At 40.1% G+C, this 25276-nt stretch overlaps 1 protein-coding gene across 4 annotated transcripts; it reads left to right on the forward strand.

Annotated features, from left to right (window-relative positions):
- The first annotated feature begins 496 nt into the window (after positions 1 to 496).
- Positions 497 to 21041, forward strand: LOC307124702 (dual specificity testis-specific protein kinase 2). 4 transcript variants are annotated; one of them, XM_079814113.1, is made up of 11 exons: positions 627 to 811; positions 1264 to 1364; positions 10161 to 10189; positions 10694 to 10887; positions 12608 to 12729; positions 14332 to 14380; positions 16101 to 16250; positions 18777 to 18944; positions 19054 to 19137; positions 19260 to 19346; positions 19486 to 21041. In XM_079814113.1, exons 3-11 carry the CDS (start codon positions 10186 to 10188, stop codon positions 19585 to 19587), a joined length of 960 nt encoding a protein of 319 aa, XP_079670239.1. In that variant the 5' UTR covers positions 627 to 811; positions 1264 to 1364; positions 10161 to 10185; the 3' UTR covers positions 19588 to 21041. The 4 variants fall into 4 exon arrangements, with proteins under 4 accessions (XP_079670238.1, XP_079670240.1, XP_079670241.1 ...); XM_079814112.1 differs by lacking the exon at positions 10161 to 10189 and having other exon boundaries at positions 497 to 811; XM_079814114.1 differs by lacking the exons at positions 1264 to 1364; positions 10161 to 10189 and having other exon boundaries at positions 511 to 811.
- The last annotated feature ends 4235 nt before the right edge of the window (positions 21042 to 25276 follow it).

Genomic DNA, 25276 nt, shown 5'->3' on the forward strand with positions numbered 1-25276 from the left:
TATCTTTAATGATAGGCTACTTATATAAGCACACACAAGAAAATATTAATGAATGCGAGCAAATATAATTTAACCCAAGAAAAGTTTAAAATAGTGCTAAAAAGGCAAACTTATTTTCCCTTGTACAGTAGCCTAGGCCAGGGGTTTTCAAACTTTGTTTATGAGGCCAAGGACCCCCGAATATGATGAACCTTTTATGAGGGACCCCCTTCCTAAAATCATCTGTATATTTTTATATATGAAAAAACATTTATAAAAATAGTAAGTGTGACATTATAACATATTGTTTCCAAATTTCCAAAACCTGAAGAACATTTTTAAATAAAAAATTATTTGTATAAGCAACTTTCACAATAAATTTCGGATTTCGGATTCAGCCCAGATCTCTTCTTTGGTAAAGAGATTCAAAAGATTCGAATCAAAATCACTAACGTTACTTCTGAGTAAGCAGCTCATTGATTTTGACCTACAGGTGGGTGGGGTTGAACGGAACGTAACAATTATGACGTCATGGCAACTGGCTCCCACACTACACACAGCCCGTTAAAGATGTATTTCTCATCTAGGCTAGACCGCTTTAAACCCTGTCGGTCAGCTGTACGTCTGAAGGAGGGCGGTTTCGCCGTATTGTCGGGTTGAGTGACGGTAAATGGACTCATCCAAGAAGCGCAGTAGAAGCAAGCGATGCCGCCGGTTTGTCTCCCTCTAGAACTTGTTTGGGGTTTGTAGTCGATTATATTTGATCGCTGAGCTATCGATCAGCAGCAGCAGCAGCACCAAGCGGAGGTGAAGACGCAGGGTGCTATTTGCTGTGAGTAAGAGATTGATTGTTTATTTTAATGTATTTTTTATCGAGTGCTATGATGTTATGCACCTTGATTGTTTTTCTACTAGTTTCGTGTGTGTGTGTCTGAAATTATAATCAACTATGTTACACGAGCAAGTTTTATGTTTAAAACATTTCTGCGTGTTAACAACCGATGCATCCACCCACCCACTCATCCGTCTGTCATTTTTATGTTCTCATTTAAATGTTGACTGATAATATGATGCGACAATGTGCACCAAATATAGGCTACGAACAAGCCTATTTCAGAGCTCTCTCGTTGTGCAATGCGATTTTACACTTTATCGGAGTTTTGTTGAATTTAAAATGTCATGTCGTGTTCAATGTGTTGTTTCTAAATCCTTGCTGATTCTGTTACAATTTCTGTGTTTTGTGTGTCTGTTCACGGTTGCTTCTATGTGTCCTTTTTCTTATAGCTTCTGTCATAGGCACTTCCCAGCTTGTCTGTGTTTTTGAGCTCAGGCGGACCTCTCCACCCACCTCAAGATGCACATGAATAGCTTATTAAACCAGTGCAGTAAGTAACAATGCTTAGGAATTAATCAATGTTTTGTAAAAAAAAAAAAAAAAAAATAGAAATAAAAAGAATACTGTACATTAAACAGCTAGTTGTCCTTAAAGACATGCTGCTGCTGTGCGCACCTGCATGTGGCACAAAGAACAGGTTTTCTGCTTTGCTCTGCCTAGTGATATATCAGAATCAATTTAGAGAGTCATTAGAGAGTTTTGATAATCTGCACTTGACCTTTCTTATCTCCGTATGGCTCAGTTAGTTGATTCACACTGAGAATGTCATGAAGAGAGTCCTTCAGAATTGATGTTCCCATATCTTCTTTTGACTTGCTCCTACCTCAGAGTTGAAGTCTCGTGGCCATGTCAGTGTCTGATTACTCAGACAAGGAAACAGAGTGCATGGAGTGCCATAGATGCCCACGTGGTTAAAATATAGTTATTGTGTTGTATCCTTGTGTGTTGTACTCCACTATTTTTCATTCTTGAGTTTATTTATTTCAGTCTGTGTCCTTCTGTTGACATAGCTGAGATCCTCCCTGCCCTTTGGTGTGGAACAGGAAAACATAGCTTGCCTCCCTCCATCTCCTTCCAAAAGTACACTGCCCTGTCCGGTCTCTCATATAAAACTGTTTTAAGATTTTCTAAAAAATAATGTCCTTAAAAGTACTTCCTTATGTTTCCACACGGTATACTGTCTTATTTGTGTTTACTGCAGCATAAATGTATGTAAGTTGTTGATGCTTGTTGAGCACAGAATCGTGAAGCACAAAAATTTGATGCTGTAAGAGTCAGAAGTCAAAGTTGAGGGTTGTAGACTAACAAAAAGAAGCAAACCTCAGAAGATAATTGCTTTGATTTAAGGAAAGTACGTCATGTTTATGTTGATCGAACCTTGAGATGTGCTTGGAGACAAGATGCATACATGACATAAGAAGTATCTCTGTTTAGTGACTGAATCATTCTGATAACATAAACGGTGCTCTCATACAACCGGATATGCAAAGGGTGATGTGTAGTATACAAACAACAGCAATTACTTGTATATTATATGTATATTTATACGTTCAACCGTTTGGGGTCCGTAAGTTTATTTTTATCGTTTTAAAAGAAATTGATACTTTTATTCAGAGAGGACACTTCTTTTGATCTTTCTATTCATCAAATATGATTTCCTCAAAAGGTTTCTTCAAAAATATTAAGCAGCACAACTGTTTTCAACATTAATAATACAAATAAATATTTTTGGAGCACCAAATCAGCATATGTGAATGATTTCTGAAGGATCATGTGACACTAAGGGTGGGCTGCTGAAAACAGTTCTCAAAAAGCTTAGTAAATTATATTTAAGTATTTACAAATAAATTGTAATGTTTCACCATATTACTGTTTTTATTATTATTATTTTATCAAATAAATGCAGCCTTGGTGTGCAAGAGACTTGTTTTAAAAATGCATAAAAAAAAATCAAACCAACCCCACACTTTTGAACAACAATATGTATGATATTACAGTAGGATTCAGAATACATAATATCTAGTTATTTAGGCCTAGTTTTTGAATAGCTTTTGGTGTCTGTTTTGAAAAAGAGCACGTTTATTTTTTGTACAGAAGCAGAGCCTTTTCATGCTTTAGATTCACTGATTATCAGTTAAATTGTTACTGTTTGCCAGTACAGCCTATAGCAGCAAATCATTGTGTACAAAGCAGTCTCTGTTCAGAGTCATTATTAGGGAACTAGATTTCTCTTGCTGTTCCTTTGATTGATTTTTCCCAGACAGGTGGGCTCCAGTCTTAAAAAAAAATCATTACGACTAGTCATTACACCTAAATTGCTTTATAAATTGAGTTTGCACAAATGTGAGTTTGATCAAGTCAGTGTGCTGCGTTTGGACATACCAAACCAGTGCTCCCAAAACTCCAAGAAAAAACAAACAGGCAGAGAAGGAAAAGAGACATCAGTAAGACTTTTGACATTTTTGATGTTTGGTATGCCACTGTGCTGAATGTTGTTTTCTGTAGAGAAAGAGAGTGGGAGAGAATGTGAGGGGGAGATCTCTGGAGCGACGCCAAACCTCTCTTCTCCAACAGATCCAGTCTGGAACAGACTAGAGCTACTGCCCCTGCAGTTCACACCAATCCCAGCAGCCACACGAAAAACCGTGTCGTGACGTGATAAAAAGAATGCAAAAAAAAAACTAAAACAAATGCATGGCATGTTGTGCGTAGACGCTTATTAGTGAAAGCGATATACTTGGTGTGAATTTCATGACTTGATCATGTGACGTCCTTGCATTTTCTAATCGCTGTCTCTCATCTCTGTTCTGGACTTTTCGGAGCATGTTCAGGACTTTGTGTCGTCCCATGTCTTATGTTACTGCTGCTTCTGACCTTTTATTACAGCATATTCTATACTCCAAAATGTTTTTTATTTGTGTTATTGTTAACTAAAATTTAAAATAGTTTTTTGTTAAATAATGCATAAATATAAAATAAAACCTAAACAAAACATTTGTAATGTTGATTTGGCATCTAACTGAAATAATATAGTAACTTTGTCTAATATTTAATATTTGTATTATTATAGTAATAAATACTATAAAGGTATTTAAATAATGCTTAAAAAACACTGGATAAAATCACATATAATCTAACTGCATGCAAAGGGATACTAACATCTACATTCTAAATGTTTTTTTTTTCCTTTCAAGGTTGAAAACATGCCACATGCTTCCTGTTCTAGTGTTGATCAACTATTCACCTGATGCCAAAAGCAGAGAATGTTTTATAAGAGATTATTTTGTAACATTTTTTTTAATTAGTTGTGCTTTTTCTAGCTTCTACCTTACTAATGTCTCCTTATGTTAGTTCTGCATGCTAAAGCGTCAGTCTTCCTGCAAAAGTTGAGGGTCGATTTCCTCTCATGTTCATGTGAAGGCAGGTTGCGGGCCTTGTGACGGCATCCTCTGACGTGCTGTGTAAACGTTGAGTCAACGTCTCCTTTTGACCCACATATTTTACAAACCCCGAGCCTCCTGTATGAGGGCAGACGTTAGCTGCCACTTCGATAGCGTCTGTTTCCTCAGAGAGAAAATGGGAGGTTGAATCCACTTCCTTTGGTGAATTTTATCACTGCAGTGTTAACTTGTGGTTTTGTCTAAAACTAAATTAGCTTGCATGCTTGCTCAACTCCAGTTGAGATGTCAGCTCTGTTATAATTCAGTCTGTAGTGGGATCATACATCAACTTGCCCCTTGGCACCGGAAGTTGTTTGTTTGTTTATTTACTATCATTAGTTTCCGAATGTATCATGAACTCAAGCTTCAATGGAAGTCTGGGTCCGTATTTATCAAGCATCTCAAAGTGCCATTTTACTCTTAAGTCAATTCTTAACAGTGTTCTTGTGAGTAATTCTCAGGCTTGATAAATACGGGCCCAGATGTCAAAGAGTCCATAAGCATGCACAAAAGCTTTAGAGGAATCTCCAAAAGTCTTAAGTCACTCTTGGAGTCTTTTCAGGCATTAAATGACAAAAAAACTGTAGATGAAAGAAACTTTTTATTGACACAGACAGAGACCAGTTAGAATTGCACTCTAAGCATTTAGCTTTTTAGTGAGGTTGTAAAACTGAAAGGGCTGTGATTGTGTGTCTGCTGCTGGGAAACACAAAGAGTGCATGTGTGTGCTGTACCCTTGATGAATACCGCTAGATGATTCCCGCTTAAGTGACAAAGCCCGGCGGGTTGTGTAAGCGTGCCACTCAGTGCTGTTCCCCGGCAGCATCATTGGGCTGTGATGATAGTCCCCATTGACTTCAATGCCCCACTTTATTCTCAGTGTCTCCCCTGATGCATAAGTTGCAAACACAAGTCTAGACCCCAGACATTATGAACCAAGAGTGAACTGACACTCTAACCTAGCGCTGTTGATTGTGTTTTTAGATATTACAGGTATACCCAGGGCCGGCGTTTGCTATAGGCGAGCTAGGCGGTTGCCTAGGGCGACAAATGTGTTGGGGGCGCAGCCTTAAACTTACTTCCCATTAAGCATAGAATTAAAACAAGCGAAATAAAACATACTGTTTATTAAACATGATCATCCTTGGGCGCCCCCTCAGCCGCACGTTTAATTACTTAACCGGATTATTAGATTGAATTGATGGTGAGTATTGTCGGGCACAGGCGTTCAGGCGTTAGATCAGGCAAGTGCTCATCACTGGCGCGTTCTTCAAAAATGAAGCGGTCTAAACCCTCGAGTGCACAGGGATGGAAAAAGAGAAAGGCAGACGATCAAAAGAAAGCCCAGTATAGAGGTAAGTCTTCTCATCTCAGCCATAAAGCAAAACTTAATCTCGCCTAGGGCAACCAAAGAGCTAGAGCCGGCCCTGGGTATATCATATCAAGTTAGAGAATACCTGTTTTACTAGTTATGATGTGTAATTTGTTTCTACCCAGAGTTTTGTTTGTCATCGTTATATTTCTTGCTGAATTTTCTCAAACTCACAAAAAAACCACAGTACTGTGTGGCAATGTCATGTTGCAAATATCCTGTGTGGTTTCAGATTCAGACTCCCACCATATATAGTATACAATATATAAGTTTCATATGCTCTTCAAGGCTGCATTTATTTGTTAAAAAAATACAATAAAAACAGTGATCTTGTGAAAGAGAGCATTACAAATAACTTTTCTATTTTTTTCAGCAGCCATTATTTCAGTCTTCGGTGTCACATTATCCTTCAGAAATCAATCTAATATGCTCATTTGCTGTTCAGGAAACATTCCTTGTTGTTATTGCAGTTGTGCTGCTTTTTTCAGGATTCTTTGGTGAATAGAGTTAAAAAGAACAATTATTTGAAATAGAAATCATCTAACATTATAAATGTATTTTACTTTTTATATATTTATTGCATCCTTGCTAAATAAGTGTTAATTTCTCACAGAAAAATCTCACTGAACCTCAAACTTTTGAGCGGTACTGTACATTTGCATTTACAAGCCATTTACAATACACTGTTAAAGTGAAAAATGAAAATTCTGTAATTTATTTATCTTTTAGCTCTTCTAAACCCACGTGGCTTTCTTTTTGCTGAGTTTAAATGTAGCATGGCTCTTTTTTATATATATATGGATGGATGTATGTATATGTATGTATATATATACATCCATCCATCCATCTTCTTCCGCTTTATCCAGGGCCGGGTCGCGGGGGCAGCAGTCTAAGCAGAGATGCCCAGACTTCCCTCTCCCTAGACACTTCCTCCAGCTCTTCCGGGGGGACACCGAGGCGTTCCCAGGCCAGCCGGAAGACATAGTCCCTCCAGCGTGTCCTAGGTCTTCCCCGGGGCCTCCTCTCGGTTGGACATGCCCGAAACACCTTCCCGGGAAGGCGCTCAGGAGGCATCCGGAACAGATGCCCGAGCCACCTCAACTGACCCCTCTCGATGTGGAGGAGCAGCGGCTCTACTCCGAGTTCCTCCCGAGTGACTGAGCTCCTCACCCTATCTCTAAGGGAGCGCCCAGCCACCCTGCGGAGAACTCATTTCGGCCGCCTGTATCCGGGATCTTGTCCTTTCGGTCATGACCCAAAGCTCATGACCATAGGTGAGAGTAGAAACGTAGATTGACCGGTAAATCGAGAGCTTCGCCTTACGGCTTAGCTCTTTCTTCACCACAACAGACCGGTACATCGACCGCATTACTGCAGAAGCTGCACCGATCCGTTTGTCAATCTCCCGTTCCATCCTCCCCTCACTCGTGAACAAGACCCCTAGATACTTGAACTCCTCCACTTGAGGCAGGAACTCTCCACCAACCTGAAGTGGGCAAGCCACCCTTTTCCGACTGAGGACCATGGCCTCGGATTTGGAGGTGCTGATCCTCATCCCAGCCGCTTCACACTCGGCTGCAAACCGTCCCAGTGCATGCTGAAGGTCCTGGTTGGAAGGGGCCAACACGACAACGTCATCCGCAAAGAGCAGAGACGAAACCGCATGGTCCCCAAACCTGACACCCTCCGGCCCCTGGCTGCGCCTAGAAATTCTGTCCATAAAAATTATGAACAGAACCGGCGACAAAGGGCAGCCCTGCCGGAGTCCAACATGCACCGGGAACAAGTCTGACTTACTGCCGGCAATGCGGACCAAACTCCTGCTTTGGTCGTACAGGGACCGGACAGCCCTTAGCAAAGGACCCCGGACCCCATACTCCCTGAGCACCCTCCACAGGATGCCGCGAGGGACACAGTCGAATGCCTTCTCCAAATCCACAAAACACATGTGGACTGGTTGGGCAAACTCCCATGAACCCTCCAGCACCCTGTAGAGGGTATAGAGCTGGTCCAGTGTACCACGGCCCGGACGAAAACCAGACTGTTCCTCCTGAATCCGAGGTTCAACTATCGGCCGAATTCTCCTCTCCAGTACCCTGGCATAGACTTTCCCGGGGAGGCTGAGAAGTGTGATCCCCCTGTAGTTGGAACACACCCTCCGGTCCCCCTTCTTAAAAAGAGGGACCACCACCCCGGTCTGCCATCCCAGAGGCACTGTCCCCGACCGCCACGCGATGTTGCAGAGGCGTGTCAGCCAAGACAGCCCCACAACATCCAGAGACTTGAGGTACTCAGGGCGGATCTCATCCACCCCCGGTGCCTTGCCACCGAGGAGTTTCTTGACCACCTCGGTGACTTCAGCCCGGGTGATGGACGAGTCCTCCTCTGAGCCCCCAGCCTCTGCTTCCTCAATGGAAGGCGTGATGGCGGGATTGAGGAGATCCTCAAAGTATTCCTTCCACCGTCCGACGATATCCCCAGTTGAGGTCAACAGCCGCCCATCGCCACTGTAAACAGCGTTGGTAGGGCACTGCTTCCCCCTCCTGAGGCGCCGGACGGTTTGCCAGAATCTCTTCGAGGCCAGCCGATAGTCCTTTTCCATGGCCTCACCGAACTCCTCCCAGGCCCGAGTTTTTGCCTCCACAACCACCCGGGCTGCAGTCCGCTTAGCCTGCCGGTACATGTCAGCTGCCTCAGGAGTCCCACAAGCCAACCAGGCCCGATAGGACTCCTTCTTCAGCTTGACGGCATCCCTTACTTCCGGTGTCCACCACCGAGTTCGGGGATTGCCGCCTCGACATGCACCGGAGACCTTACGGCCACAGCTCCGAGCGGCAGCTTTGACAATGGAGGTGGAGAACATGGTCCATTCGGACTCAATATCTCCAGCCTCCCTCGGGATCCGGTCGAAGTTCTGCCGGAGGTGGGAGTTGAAGATCTCTCTGACAGGGGGCTCGGCCAAACGTTCCCAGCAGACCCTTACAGTACGCTTGGGTCTACCGGGTCTGTCCAGCTTCCTCCCCCGCCATCGGATCCAACTCACCACCAGGTGGTGATCAGTTGACAGCTCCGCCCCTCTCTTCACCCGAGTGTCCAAGACATACGGCCGCAGGTCAGATGAAACGACCACAAAGTCGATCATTGACCTACGACCTAGAGTGTCCTGGTGCCATGTGCACTGATGGACACTCTTATGCCTGAACATGGTGTTCGTTATGGACAAACCGTGACTAGCACAGAAGTCCAATAACTGAACACCACTCGGGTTCAGATCAGGGGGGCCGTTCCTCCCAATCACGCCCCTCCAGGTATCACTGTCATTGCCCACGTGGGCGTTGAAGTCCCCCAGTAGAACGACGGAGTCCCCAGTCGGAGCACTTTCCAGCACCCCTCCCAGGGACACCAAAAAGGCCGGGTACTCTGCACTGCCGTTCGGCCCGTAGGCACAAACAACAGTGAGAGACCTATCCCTGAGCCGAAGCCGCAGGGAAACGACCCTCTCGTTCACCGGGGTAAACTCCAACACATGGCGGCAGAGCTGGGGGGCTATAAGCAAACCCACACCAGCCCGCCGCCTCTCACCATGGGCAACTCCAGAGTGGTGAAGAGTCCATCCTCTCTCGAGGAGTGTGGTTCCAGAGCCCAAGCCGTGCGTAGAGGTGATTCCGACTATCTCTAGTCGGAACCTCTCAACCTCACGCACAATCTCAGGCTCCTTCCCCGCCAGTGAGGTGACATTCCATGTCCCAAGAGCCAGTTTCTGTGTACAGGGATCGGGTTGTCTAGGCCCCTGCCTTCGACTGCCGCCCGATCTTCTCCGCACCGGCCCCTTACGGTCCCTCCCGTGAGTGGTGGGCCCACGGGAAGGTGTCCCCACGTCGCTCCTTCGGGCTGAGCCCGGCCGGACCCCGTGGGGGAAGGCCCGGCCACCAGGCGCTCGCATACGAGCCCCAACCCCAGGCCTGGCTCCAGGGTGGGGCCCCGGCTGCGCCATACCGGGCGACGTCACGGTCCTCGTTGTCATTGTCGTCATAAGGGGTTTTTGAACTGCTCTTAGTCTGACCCGTCCCCTAGGACCTGTTTGCCTTGGGAGACCCTACCAGGGGCATATAGCCCCGGACAACATAGCTCCTAGGTTCATTCGGGTACTCAAACCCCTCCACCACGTTAAGGTGGCAGTTCAAGGAGGAGATATATATATATATATATATATTAGCAAAAGCATAGTCAAGTCACCTTCATTTATATAGCGCTTTTTACAACACAGATTGCTTTAACGCAGCTTTACTGTAATAGGAAATACAATTTTGTTTTTGATGAAAAGTTTTTGATTAATTTCTGTGTCAGTGGGCTTCAAAAAGGACATAAAACACCATGTAAATATATCCCCTTTGTCTGTGGCCACTGTATTCTTTATTCTTTCACAAAGATGGGGCTGACTGTTCTTCTAAATATCTCCTTTTCTGGTTTACAGAAGAAAGAAAGTCATATGAGTTGAGATGAGTAAATGATGACAGAATTGTCTTTTGTTTTAACTAACCTTTTAAATGTATCTCTAAGTCTCAATAGTAAATTTTGTAAGTTGTTGATGTCTCATTTGTGTTTTAATCAAGAACACTCTCTTTCACCTGCATGAATCTTTCTCTCCCTGCTGTCCACGGCTATTTTAAGAAATGGTTGTCCTGTCACTTTTATATCCTGTCACAGCAGACGAGAGCCTTCCTACTCATTGAGCTAATCAAGTACTTACTGTATGAGCTTCAAACCAGAGCATCTCTTTCATCCATAAACACGCACTGCTTCCTTTAGAAACCAGCTTCTAATTCTTTGGCAGTTAAGGTTTAGGCTTTGCGCTTGATAAATATTTTAAAGAGGCATTTTAAAAATAATTATTGATTTAAAATATATTTTTTAACCGTATTCTAACGCTGAATTGCTTTCAAGCTCTCATCCTTGAAAGCTTTGGTGTTTCTCTCAACACTTTTTGTGTGTGTGTTCGGTTCTCAGCGGAGATCTCCAGGATGTGTGAGGTGGACGTTTCTTCTGAGCCCACCAGCCCGACGCTATATAGAGAGTCTTCTGATACATACTGCCATGTGGACCGCTGGCAGAAGCTACGCACAGCCGTCCGCAAGCTAGAATTCTGGGAAAACTTTACACATGAGCTGATTGGCAGTGGCTTCTTCTCAAAGGTTTACAAGGTAACGCTAAAAATATCTTGAATCTGATGTTGTGAATCTGTCTGTGATTTAATAATATATGATATCTTGAATCTGATGTTGTGAATCTGTCTGTGATTTAATAATATATGTACAGTAGGTGCTAAGAAATGTTGGAAGACTTGAATTATCTGCTTAGTCCTTTAAAGGTCCCATGGCATGGATTTATTTTATTTTATAATGTATTCCGAGGTGTACTTATATTGTTAGTATGATTTTTACATCATAAAATGTCATTATTTAGAAATAAAAGGCATTTTTTTCTATACTGATGTTTTCCCTCTGGCTGAATGCCCTGTTTCAAGGGGCATGTCTGCTGTGAGACTTCAGTAAAAACACCCAATGTTGTGATTGGCTGACATCTTTGCATTTGAAATTAGCGGAGGGGACGTGGTTTAACGAGGCACGAGCTGCTGCCAGAGAGACGGATGGACCTGAGTTCACTTCTCATCAGTTCTCTCTGCACGTCTCAGTTCAGTGTGAACTGTTGTAGTTACTAGCATTTACTTCAGGTTATTAGTTTATTTCTAGTCGGAGGGACTGTCACTCATGTCAGAAAGTTAGTAACTTTAGTAAATTATGGATCAGCGCTGACTCGAGACGCGAACCGTTTAGAACGGTTCAGTCTGATTTGGTGAACCGGTTCACCAAAGAGAGAGAAGCCGCAGCATGTGCACGAATAATAAAGTTCTGTGTGAACTTGAATAATTACCTACACATCAGAAATCACTGATCACAGATCAGAAGGAACTGAAAAAAGACTTCTGTTTTCATTTGTACATCCAAACACTGAGAAACTGCCAGCATTCTCTCGTTCCCAAGCCATGATCTCTCGAGGACGAACAAATATGGCGCTCGCATGGGCGTGCTAAATTCTCTGGGTGGTGGAAAGGGAGGTAACCGTTCCTGTTATGATGTTATAACAGGAAAATTCAAGATCAGCTCATCTGAGCTGTCATTTTCTCAAAGGCAGAGAAAGACTCTTTCTCTAGCCACTCAGACAACATTTCTAGCCACTTGGGGACAATATTCAGGCTAGGGGAACTCATATTAATGTTGGAAAACCTCATAAAATGAAAATTTCATGCCATGGGACCTTTAACACATTGTCTGTTAAGAATTTTTCTCAACAAATAAAGCAGTGTACTATTTTAACCACTTCATGCATATTGATTTTTGTTACTATATTTTATTAAATAATCTTTTACAGAATTCTATCATAAACGTTTCATAGTGAAGTCCATCATGCAACAAGAATGAAGAAGAACGCTAAATTAAATCTAAATGGAAATCACTTGTGCTCATCCTACTGCAGAAGGTCTCCCAGTGTGCGGTATATATTTGTGTGCATATCTTTAATGGCACTCATACAGTGCTGTATTGTAGTCCTACTAATTAGGACATATCTGTCAGCTATGCACAGTTTGAGGTGGCCCTTGTGCCTGAGTACACCATACCCATTAATGGGTTCCTGATGAGTCCCTGCAGTGTAAATTACATAAGCGATGATTGCACAGTTCAGTTGTCTCAGCAGTTCTGTCCCTTCCTGTATATCAACATGGAAGCGTTTCTCTTTGATTTTACTAGAGAGAGAGAGAGAGAGAGAGAGAGAGAGGAGTGTTTTAATACCTCTTTAGGATTCATTCCTTTCCCCTCACTTCTGTTTTACGTTTTATTGTCATTTTGCTTCATTTATTTTCAGGTCATCCACAACACCACACGGAAGGTGATGGTAGTAAAGATCTATAAGAATGATGTTGATCAGGACAGCATTGTAAGAGAAATCAGCCTTCTGCAGAAACTCTCACACCCCAACATAGTGAGGTATCCCGGAATTAATAACTTGCTATATTCTGCACTCATTTTATTTATTTATTCATCATTTATCTATTATTTTGTTTAAATATGCATATATACCGATCAGGCATAACATTATGTGGTGAAGTGAATAACACTGATTATCTCCATCATGGCACCTGTTATTGGGTAAGATATATAAGGCAGCAAGTGAACATTGTCCTCAAAGTTGATGTTTTAGAAGCAGGAAAAATGGGCAAGCGTAAAGATTTGAGCGAGTTTGACAAGGGCCAAATTGTGATGGCTAGACGACTGAGTCAGAGCATCTCCAAAACTGCAGCTCTTGTGGGGTGTTCCTGGTCTGCAGTGGTCAGTATCTATCAAAAGTGGTCCAACAGTGGTGAACCGGCGACAGGGTTATGGGCGGCCAAGGCTCATTGATGCACGTGGGGAGCGAAGGCTGGCCCGTTTGGTCAGATCAAACAGACAAGCTCAAAGTTAATGCTGGTTCTGATAGAAAGGTGTCACAATACATAGGTGTGCTCATCTAAATGCCTAATATACCTTTTATACCTAATAGTCAAGTTTGAATATTGAATTTATTGAATTTAATGCAGATGAAAATGAGGCTGTAAGGGGTAGATGTACATTCTTTACACTGGCCTGCACTGTATAAATGTCCTAGATCACATCATTTCCACAACTCATAACTTTTAAAACAGCTGGACTTTTGTCAGCTGAAAAATCGGATTGTTGTTATACAACAGTGCAATCCATTGAACGCACTGTACATCTGTCACTCCCAGCCTCGTTTTCATTCCTGTCAAAAATGAAATATAGGTCTGTTGATATTCTGGCATATTATTTATGCTTTTCATTCTCATTTTATATGTACACTGTGTATTTACACTACCAGTCAAACGTTTGGGCCATATTCATACTTGCATTTGTATTTTCAATTTTTTTTAAATTATATATTATACTGTAACTTTAGAAAACTCTAATCGTGAGGAATGAGTAGGTGTTTCCAAACCTTTATCTGGTAATGTGTGTACATGTATGACCTTGTCATTCAAAGTGCAAGATACTATACAAGATTTTGAAGAATTCTGACAAGCCTGTTAAAGGTTACAAGTTACATCAAGCCCTGTCCAGCACAGCGCTGTTATACTGCTATTAATCCTGCACTATGACGTGTGTTTGTCTAAGCAATCTCAGAATGGCCAGTGCGTTATGGAAGGATAAAGCCACATTTAAAACTCTCTGGAAAGTTGAGATAAATGAACACTGCACAGTTACTGCCAGCTGTCATCACCTCATTACAGATGACCATGTTGACCCATGGACAGAACTGCTGAATGTGACAGAAACCAAATGAGGTCACCATGAATATTACATTTACCCATATTCATTGCTTCACTGCTTCATGGTTCTCTTATGTGTTAGTGATGACAAATGAAAGCTTGAACATCAGCTTTTAACTCGAAGTAACTTTCCATTTCAGCACAAATGTTGCACATTTGACAAATGATTTGGACTGTCTTTTAACTTGCTCAACATTGCAGATTTAGGGAACATGTCATGAAGACCTTGTAACCTTTATTCTCATCTCTTTTTTTTCTTCTTCAGGTATCTGGGTATTTGTGTCAAAGAGGACAAGTTGTACCCAATTCTGGAGGTGAGATATCATCTTCTCAGCCTCAAAATGAAAGTTTTTTTGAATTTGTTTGCATTTTATTGTGCCTAGAATTGTCCCAAAGCTATGACGCTTTGAAACTGCACATGTGATTTGCTGTTGTTATTTTCTGCTTTCTTTGCCACTATTATATATATATATATATATATATATATATATATATATATATATATATATATATATATATATATATATATATATATATATATATATATATATATATATATATATATATATATATATATATATATATATATATATATATATATATATATATATATATATATATATATATATATATATATATATATATATATATTTCAGAAAATATTTATATTTTACAATTAGCTATTTACTACCAATAATTAATTACATGTGCATATTTTATATACAAACACTATTTTGCCAAAAGTATTGGGACACCCCTCCAAATCATTAAATGTAGGTGTTCCAATCACTTCCATTGCCAAAGGTGTATAAAATCAAGCACCTAGGCATGCAGACTGCTTCTACAAACATTTGTGAAAGAATGGGTCGCTCTCAGGAGCCCAGTGAATTCAAGCGTGGTACTGTGATGGGTTGCAACCTGTCCATTCGTGAAATTTCCTCACTACTAAATATTCCCTGTTCCACTGTTAGTGGTATTATAACAAAGTGGAATCAATTGGGAACGAATCTTGCTGTGCTGTGACGAATCACGCTTCTCTGTCTGGCAATCCGGTGGATGAGTGAGTTTGCCGGTTGCCAGGAGAACGGTACTTGCCTGATTTCTTTGCGCCAAGTGTAAAGTTTGGTTGAGGGGGGATTATGGTGTGGGGGTTGTTTTTCAGGGGTTGGGCTTGGCCCCTTAGTTCCAGTGAAAGGAACTCTTAATGCTTTAGAATACCAATACATTTTGGACAATTTCATGCTCCCAACTTTGTGGGAAGAGTTTGGGGATGGCCCCTTCCTGTTCCAACATGACTGTGCACCAGTGCACAGAGCAAGGTCCATAAAGACATGGAAGAGCGAGTTTGGTGTGGAGGAACTTGACTGGCCTTCACAGAGTCCTAACCTCAACCCAATAGAACAACTTTGGGATGAATTAGAGCGGAGACTGCGAGTCAGGCCTTCTTGTCCAACATCAGTGTCTGACCTCACAAATGCGCTTCTAGAAGAATGGTCAAAATCCCATAAACACACTCCTAAACCTTGTGGAAAGCCTTCCCAGAAGAGTTGAAGCTATTATAGCTGCAAAGGGTGGGCCAAGTCCATTTTAAACCGTACGGATTAAGAATGGTATGTCATTAAAGTTCATGTGCATGTAAAGACAGGCGTCCCAAAACCTTTGGCAATATAGTGTATTAGATACAGACAATTAAATGTTACATATTGGTTAATTAATATAATGCATTTAGTTGTAGTTGTTGTTGTTGTTATTATTATTATTATTATTATTATTATTATTATTATTAATGAAATCAAACAGCAAACTTGTACAGATGAAACCGAGTTAAGGAGTGAAAAAGCCTATACCAGTGTTTTTGTTGTTTTATATACATTTTAACTTTTGTTTTTATCATTTTGTTTCATTTTATTTTTGTATTGCATTACATTACACTGGCCCTAAAGACGTCCTTATTGTTGATACATAACATTAAAACATAACATTAAAAAATAAAAGTCTTTCTTTCTTGCTCTCACTGACTGTTTCTCTTGACAGTATGTTAGTGGAGGATGTTTAGAGGAGCTGTTGGCCATGAACGATGTGCCTCTGTGCTGGAGAGAGAAAGTTGACCTGTCCTCTGACATCACCAGAGGGATGATTTACCTCCACTACAAGAACATCTATCACAGAGATCTGAACTCTAAGGTACAGCAGGACTCTCACTTGCACTCATCTTTAGTGACAAACAGAGTAACTAAATATGGTTTATATGGAGATCCCCTGAGCAATGATCTGATCTCAGAGAATGGTTGTCTAGTCTTTACATGGAATTCGCCCCTGAGAAATAGAGTTTCAATACTGTTTGCGTGAGAGTGTCATTGGTTGCCAGGTTTCACAGAAGTGCTCACCAAACCTGGGGTGAAGGGCGAGGCAACAAGGCCAGTCCATTGTGATGGTAATAAACTCTCCCACTCAGTCTTTCTCTCCATGTCACATACACACACTCTCCCTAACCCTTCCCATCTAATTTGAAAATGCCCAAACAGTGTATAAGCTCGCAGAACCCCCCCCCCCCCCCCTTTTTTTGTTTTGTTTTTACCCTCGTCTTTGTGACATTGTTCATATCTGAATGGCTGACAGATAGGCAATGAGCAAACAAAAATGCCAGCCACACAATTTACACAACCGTGACATAGCACGCCGGTTAGTGGGATCATCGATTGGTTTCCACTGTATGACTCTGGGAAGTTGACAGAAAATAGAAGCTATTAAAGTTGACTGCTTCCCTAAAGCTGGTGTTTTTAAGAACGTGTGGAACGTTAATGTAGAGGAGATGAAAGGGTTCACATCAAGCTGAATGGCACAATGGCAGAAATACAAGATTTAAATATGAGGTGAAACATTTGCAAAGAGTTTCATATGCATATTTGTTAGAAATACACACACAAATACCTGGATGTGTGTGTGTGTGTGTATACTGTATATATGAGAAGATATAAGGTATAAATATAATAATTTTTTTATTATTATTTCTTCATATTGAATCAGACAACCTCAGGACTTTTCTTTCAAATCCACCGATTAGCTGCACAGCCAGAGGGTGTTGCAACACTTGGCATATGCATGAGTTACTGTTCTAAATTTGGAGGCTTCTAGGCTCAGGGCTGTGCTTGGAGTTTTCTTAGTCCTATAATCATAGGTCAGTTTTTAGGATGGAGACTTAGCTGAGGTTTCTAATTCAATCCAGATGCAGAACTTACTGTTTTATCCATCAGCACTTTCTGCTCCAAGAATCCCACTGGTCTTATGTAACGTCTCGGCTGTACCTAGAGTCCCCTTACTCTGGTCAGCTTCAGTGTCTCCTCGTTTGCCTTTCCTCTAAAATAACAGCCCTTTTATTATACCCACAATAATTGTGCTTTAAACTGATTTTCAGACTAAATGGTATGCTTGTAGCCATGACACATCATCACTAGAGACCATTCAAACTGAAAGCGAGGTTTAACATTGCATATTGGTACCCCAGGGGTGTTTGGGAGAGGAATTGTAGGTGGTCCAGACCCTTTAGCGAGGTACATGCTCAGCTGAATAATTCATTAAACAGAGACGTTGATGACGAGGAAGGTCTTTCATTTGAGCCTGGATGTTTTGCTTCAGCCGCCAGGCACATTGTCTCCAAAGGCACATTACATGCTACAGATATTAAAGAACACAATAGCAGCCATGTGTCTTATTTATATATATTTTTTCATATATTTTGTAAGTGCACTTGATATGTATTGCATTTAGAAGCCATTTACCTTGTTTACACAGTTTGTTCAAACTAAAAGTACACACACATGTCAGTCTTCATGGGTTTAAACTTTTCGTTTGTGTTTATTAAAAAAAAAAAAAAAAAAAAAACGTATTTTAAATGTCCGCCATGTGAAGGTGTTATTTTGGCATTCAGGAAATGCTTTGGAAGAGTTTTTGGAAGAGATTGTGAAAATTTATGCTGGTTTTTGCAGCCCCCTTTTGGCAGTAAAGAAAAGCACACTCACTTAACATATTTCTATAACCCAAGATGCTTGCTTAAAAAAATGTAAAAATGTTGTCTTGTCTCGCTATATCTGGTATATTTTATTTTAAATAATTTAATTGAATTAATATGAAGATGGTCATATATTCTTAGCATGCAATTTATTAGCAAATGCCATATACACTACTGTTTAAAAGTTTGAGGTCTTTTAAAGAAATTAATATTTTTATTTGGTTTGTTTTTTTGTAACATATAAAATTACAGTAGAGAAAATTAAAATTTAAAATTAAAGTTATAAATGCATTTACTAATAAATAAATGATTCAAATAAATGCTGTTTTAACTAGTCTTAAAAAAATATATTTATACTTAAAGTATTATGGTTTTAAAATATTCAGCACAACGGTTTCCAAAGCAGCAAATCTGCATATTATAATGATTTCTAAAAGATCATGTGACACTGAAGACTGAAGTAATGATGCTGAAAATTCAGCTTTGCCATCATATACATGTACATCAATAACAGTACATGAATAAATGACATTATAAAACGTTGCAATGCTATTTCACACCAATATTACTGTTAAACTATTCTTGTATTAAATCCTACAGTATTTACAATCCTAAAAGTGCAAATAAACTAACAGTGATGTACTATAAAGAGCTTGAAAACTGAAAAATTATAAAAATGTGTTCGTTTGTGTCTCCCAAAGAATTGCCTAATTAGGGTGACTGCGAGGGGCAGAGAAGCGCTGGTGACTGATTTTGGTTTGGCTCGAGAGGTGGTAGAACTTCCTGCAAAGGACAGGAAGCTTTCACTCGTGGGCTCCGCCTTCTGGATGGCCCCTGAGATGCTGCGCGGGGAGCCCTACGACCGCAAGGTGATGACTCAAGAATGCCAGAGCAAGATGTGAAAGTGTGCTCCTATGAACACGGTGTTCTAAAACATTGGTTTTTCTCGCCTGCTGATTTTGATTTATGCAATGTTAGGTGGATGTGTTCTCTTTTGGAATTGTTCTGTGTGAAATTCTGGCTAGGGTCCCGGCAGACCCAGAAATTCTTCCAAGAACACAGGTAAATATATATAGCATTATTGACGCTATTGAATGCCACATACAGTATCAGAATCCAGTAAGCACATTCTTTTTAATAAACTCTACCTTGCCTGTATGAATTTATGATTGTGTGTGCTGCAGGATTATGGCCTGGATGTGTCAGCATTCAGGAAAATGGTCAGTGGGTGTCCTCAGCGTCTTTTGGAGCTGGCAGCCAGCTGCTGTCTGGTAAGTGACCTTGTTACCTTTTGTGTATATAAAAATGGACACCTATTTCCTCTCATTTATGCCTAAAAACTAACAAACCCTCTCCCCTTGAAAAGGATGTTATGCGTTACAATCTGAAAGTCTGTTCTGTCTCATGCAGATAGAGTCTTTCCGAAGACCGTCTTTCACAGAGCTTCAAGACGAGTTGGGTGAAATTGCTGAGACTTTTGAGACTCCTGACACTGATCTCACCACAGGCTGATCTGCGGCACATCCTCGGGTATCCCATCAGCCCTGCTAATGGACTTTGAGTTAAGCACAATGACAAATGCAGCAGAACTGCAGATTTCTTTCTGGGCTGTGTGCATTGAAAGGGCAAATCAAGGAAAAGGTCACTATTTATTATGAGCATTCTGCAAGTATCAGATGGCGTACACGTCAACTCAGCACAGCTGTAAATGTTATAATATTACTATATATTGCACAGTACATACTAAGAGAAATGTTGTATCAGGTTCCAGCTAAAGTGTTTAGCTGTTTGCAGTGTCGTCATTTACAAAGCTACAGATTTTCAAGTGTTTTGCATATTTTATATTTAAAAACAACCCTAAATTAGCTTCTGAGGCTTAAGATAACTTATAATAAAAGGACTAATTTGAGGGTCACAAGTTTTAAATAACCAAATAATATTTTCATAAATCTATACATGATCAGTTTAAATTAAATTGTACATGAGAAAGTGATTTTATAAGTATTTTGGTACCAGTTGCCCAACAAGGAAAAAAAGTGCATTTGTATTGCTGACTTGTAGGCAATTTGTACAGAAGCAAGCACTCGTCACTTGTCTAGCTTCACTTGTGGTTTTGCCTCCACTGTGAGCTGAGCTACTGATCTTTGGACATTTTCCATAGAACTCACCAGCCACCACAGGGTGAGGCCCATTTCCTGCCATCAAGGGTTTCTGTGTTGCTGCTCTCAATTGTAGTGCTCTCATTTTGGCCGAGTGTTTGAGGAACCTTATCTCTTTTTTTCTCTTTGCAACAGCTAAACGAAGCTTGTGTTCATTTTAGTTTGCTTATTTGCCATGTGTTGTGAATTTCAGTACTCGCATATGTATCAGAAGTGTGAGATGGCACTAAGCCAGCCCACAGTTAACAGTGACACCAAACACTTGACATTTCTCTTATAACAAGTCTCTTAACATAAAATGGTCATATGGGCTGTAATTAGATAAGTAGTGTGTGATTGTACGCAAATCACAACAACAAAAAAACGAAAACTTGGGCACATCGATGAGCAGCAAAAAGAAACACGCACACATTTTGAAATCAAATATACCTTACCAACTTGGCACTGTTGAATTGTTTTTTTGTTGTTGTTTTTTCTTCAAATCTTTCTTGGTATTTGTATTTTTAATATTTATACGTTCTGCTTAGCTGTTATTTCAGTTTTTACTCATGTTTTAGATGCCTGTGATTTGCCTCTTGAACATTGTTCAAGTTAACTTTAACAAGATCTCCATTCTGTGCCTCATAGAGGAAGCTTGAGTTCTTGAGAATCTTGTCGAGAACCATGTCATGCTAACCTCATATCTCTGATGTCTGTATAATCTGAATCTTTGTGCTTTTGTATTGTTTTTGTAATACATGATGTATAAAGAGGAAAGACAGCATATGTGAATGGTGTGTATTTTTCAAATAAAGCCATTGAAAATCTACTGGTTTTGTCTTATGATAAATATAGTCAAGTGGCCGCATTAGCGGATAATGAAGTGGCTCGCGAAAGACTGATATCTATCACTTTTCAACCAGATTACATGAACAGAGCATATTTGTTTTCGATTTGGTTTACATTGTTTGAAACCTGACATTTCAACGTTTCTTTAGACATATGTCTTATGTTTGTGAGACAAGTGTTCACTAAGCTAGAGTTCCTTTTCTGAAGACTTTCTGAATGAATGTCTTTGGCAGAGAGGCTGCAGATCGCGCATCATGTTTGTTTTCTTTATTTTGCAAAAAGCAAAACATTTTGGTTTTATTGTGACCGTACACAAAAAAATAGAAACTTAACAGATTATAATGATGTATAGCTAACACTTGCCTGAATGATAAAAAAACGACAGTTATTTGAGTCTCTTTGGCACTGATAAGAAAAAAATTGCCGACTCGAGAGGGTTCACCCAAAAATGAAAATTATCTCATCATTGACTCACCCTTATGTTGTTCCAAATCTAAGTTTCTAATTTTAGAGAATGATGGTAACCAGGCTGGCTGCAGCTATTGACTTCCATAGTAGGAAAAACAAATATGCCTACTATGGAAGTCAATCGGCTACCATCAACTGTCTGATTACCAACATTCTTTAAAATATATGTTGTGTTCAACAGAAGAAAGGAGGAGTAAGCGATGACTCGATTTTTTGGGTGAACCATCCCTTTTAAAGAACTGTCCATTTCTCTGCCTGATTATAGTTGACGTATGATAAGAAACATTTGTGTAACTTATCAGACAAAATGCACTTTGCTTTCATGTCTGGTTACCTGGCAACTTTGTCTACTGTGTGGATTTAAGATACCCAATGCTAATCTGCTTCTTTGTGGCGCCTGCTATCAAACAACTCAATGCAAATGATTTGAATAATCATGAATGACAATCAGCGTATCGAGGGATTAATCTCCTTTATGTGATGCTGGGCTATTGAATTAACTCGGTGACAGGTGACAGGCTTAAAACCGCCATGGACTTTATCTACATTAGATTAAACAAACCTGAGAGTTTGAACAGACATTATAATGGAAATGTCTTGAGTAATTTCCAGAGCTCTCAGCAGTCGTGATCCTTGAGTTTCTTTAGAAATAAAATGGCAGAGAATCTGTTTTGAATGTCATTAATTCAATGCTCTTCATTTTGTCCTCACTTGACCTGAAAACAAAATGGAACAATTTAAACTGGTGCTTTTGGTGTTTATATGGACAGTGTTTCCAGCTGTACCAAAACATTAAACAGACGTGAATGAATAATTAGGCTAATCACTGGCTTTTATTCAGGTTTCTGGTGGTGGGCTTTATGACAGCCTCTTTCTCCTCCTGTTTTATCAAGCTTTATAGCAGTGATTTATGGCTAGAAAAGAAATTGACAAGCTATTTATAACATTTAATCTTTGTAAATGTATTGTACTATCGTAGGGTGATTTATGAATGTTAATATTAACAATATAAAATCAGATTTGGGATATTAGGAAGTTGTTCTGTTTTCTGGATGTCAGTCCTGTGTTTATGTAACTCTGCCAGTCTGCCTGTTTTTCTGCCAAGCCCATGATCATTGTCAGTTTCTTTTGGCTGAATCTACTATGTGACTACACACAAAATTATCCTGAGCAAAGACAACATCAGATACAGAAATACATGCTGTTCCTTCTGTACAGACCAGACCACACCACACCACACCACAATCCCATAATGTATGCCTATGTAGATCATTTCATATCGGACATTAATGAGGTACCATGACAGTTTTAGTGAGAGTGCCGGTGAGACAGCAGATCCTCAGGTTTGGGAACAGAGTTTAAATCAATTTAAATTACGTCTCTCCAAAGACATATTGTTTACATCTTTGTGCATCTTGCCCAAAGAGAGACATCAATAACAATCATAAATCGTTCAAAACTAGATAAACAAATTTACAAATGGGCTCCGCCACCGTTTTGCCAAGAACGGTAATGACACAATCTGTCCGTTAGATGGCAGTGTCTTGTCTGATTCACACTCAGCCTTCCTACCACTTTTAAAGCAGACACTATAAACCAATTTTGAGTCACTGGTTTCTACAAAAATATTTATCAACATTGATAATGTTTGTCCTGAAGGACCATGTGACTGAAGACTGGAGTAATGGCTGCTATGTTGACACAAATAAATTAGGCCTACATTATAAAATATGTTAAAGGGATAGTTCACCCAAAAATGAAATTTAGCCCATGATTTATTCATCCTATATGTATATGACATTCTTTCAGAGGAATACAATCAGAGTTATATATTTCTGTCCTTAAAAGTGCATCTATCCATCATAAAACTGCTCCACACGGCTACGGGGGTTTAGAAAGGCCTTCTGAAGCAAAGTACTGCGAAAAATATCCATATTTAAAACTTTGCAAACTTTAATATCTCTAACTTCCGCTGGCAAGAGACTAGCATTCCAGTGTATGACGTAGGACACTCCGGTGGGAATATGCCAGTTCTTGTGAGAACCAAGTTTTGTTTTGCTCTATCCTATGCGCTTCCGCATTAGTCACCGAAAATTACGATACACCTGCGTCATACGCTGGAACGCCATTCTCTCATGAACACGCGTCAGACAGTTAGCAGAAGTTAGAGATTGCAGTTTGTAAAGTTTTAAAAATGGATATATTACGTTTTGCTTTCGAATCGCTTCGCTTAAGAAGGCCTTTATTAACCCTCCGGAGCCGTGTGGAGTACACAACCATTCACTGCCATTATAAAGCTTGGAAGAGTCAGGGTATTTTTTTTTATATATAACTCTGATTGTGTTCGTCTGAAAGAAGAATGTCATACCTAGGATGACTTGAGGGTGAGTAAATCATGGGGTGATTTTCATTTTTGGGTGAACCATCCCTTTAAAACAGAAAACATTTTAAAACCTCTTAACTGTCACCCCCCTTTTTGAGAATACACATGAAAATGCACTATCCAAACTTAAAGGGCTGTAATTCAAGAATGCTTTGGAATATAGACCAAAGTTTTGGTCTTCGTTTTTCATTTTCCTGTAAATTTCTGTCCAAATATTACTTCCATCACAAAACAGTCACCAAATATGGACCCTTGAGACTCAGACCTTTCCGACAATATGCGTTTTGTCAAGATTGGAAAAGATTTTGAATATAAAGTAGTTAAAATAATTGTTGTAATATGAAACATGACAGCGCCCACTAGGGGAGGAGCCCACTAGAATAATTTAGAGTAACGTTTCCATGGCAACACAATGTCCGATTTCAAAACGGTTTTCACAGGATGAATTTTGAGTTTGTAAGCTTTCAAATGATACCTAATTTGTGATAATTACTTAAATATATGATATGAAAAAAAGGCGATCAAAAAAAGAGCACCAGGCGTCCCACCTGTGGGACGGTGACAGTTAAAGGGTTAAATTATTAAGTTATTTTAAATTGTAATATCTCACAACATATACTGTTTTTACTGTATTTTTAAACAAATGCAGTCTTGGTGAGCATAAGAGACTTTCACGTTCCCTCTGAAGTGTTCCTGAACATCCTTTTCATCCAAAGTTACAGTACATTAATTTCAGGGAGCTAATATATGTGGCTGAATGTCTTACTCGATCAGTAATGCTCTGCATGGGTCACTTTAACCTGAAACTGAAAAACCATAAAGAAATGAATTAATATCCCAGATATTGCACCAATCTATTGTTAACAATAACAGTAATAAGCACTTAATCAATTTGAATTGACATCATCCTTAAGACACTTTCCATTTATTTACTTGTTCTGTTATTGATAACTGTGATATTTCTAATAGTAATATTCAGTAACAGAATTACCATTATACATTGCATTTGCAGTAGAAGCTTTCATGAATTTCACCACTCAGACAACATGCAAATCTTTCATGTGGTGCATACTTTCCAAGAAATATTGTAAGACCCTGAGGAACAGAAGGCAATAATCAAGCATTTTATGAGACGTCTTCCCTTCAGCACTATCAAGTCTGGCTGCTCATCATCTATGGGTTTAATGTTGTGTGTCCACCTGGAGCAATAGCAGCCTGACGTTTGTTTGGCCCTGCTGCCTCTGACCTTCATACAACCCCCCACCCGAACAAACACGTCTACAGAACATTGGATCCTCAGTGGGGTTCATGCGCTTCCAACAGCATGTTATGAGAATGCTGATCGATTGAAACTATTCACAAA

The sequence above is a fragment of the Gobio gobio genome (assembly GCF_949357685.1).
Source record: "Gobio gobio genome assembly, chromosome: 4".
Lineage (NCBI taxonomy): Eukaryota > Metazoa > Chordata > Actinopteri > Cypriniformes > Gobionidae > Gobio > Gobio gobio.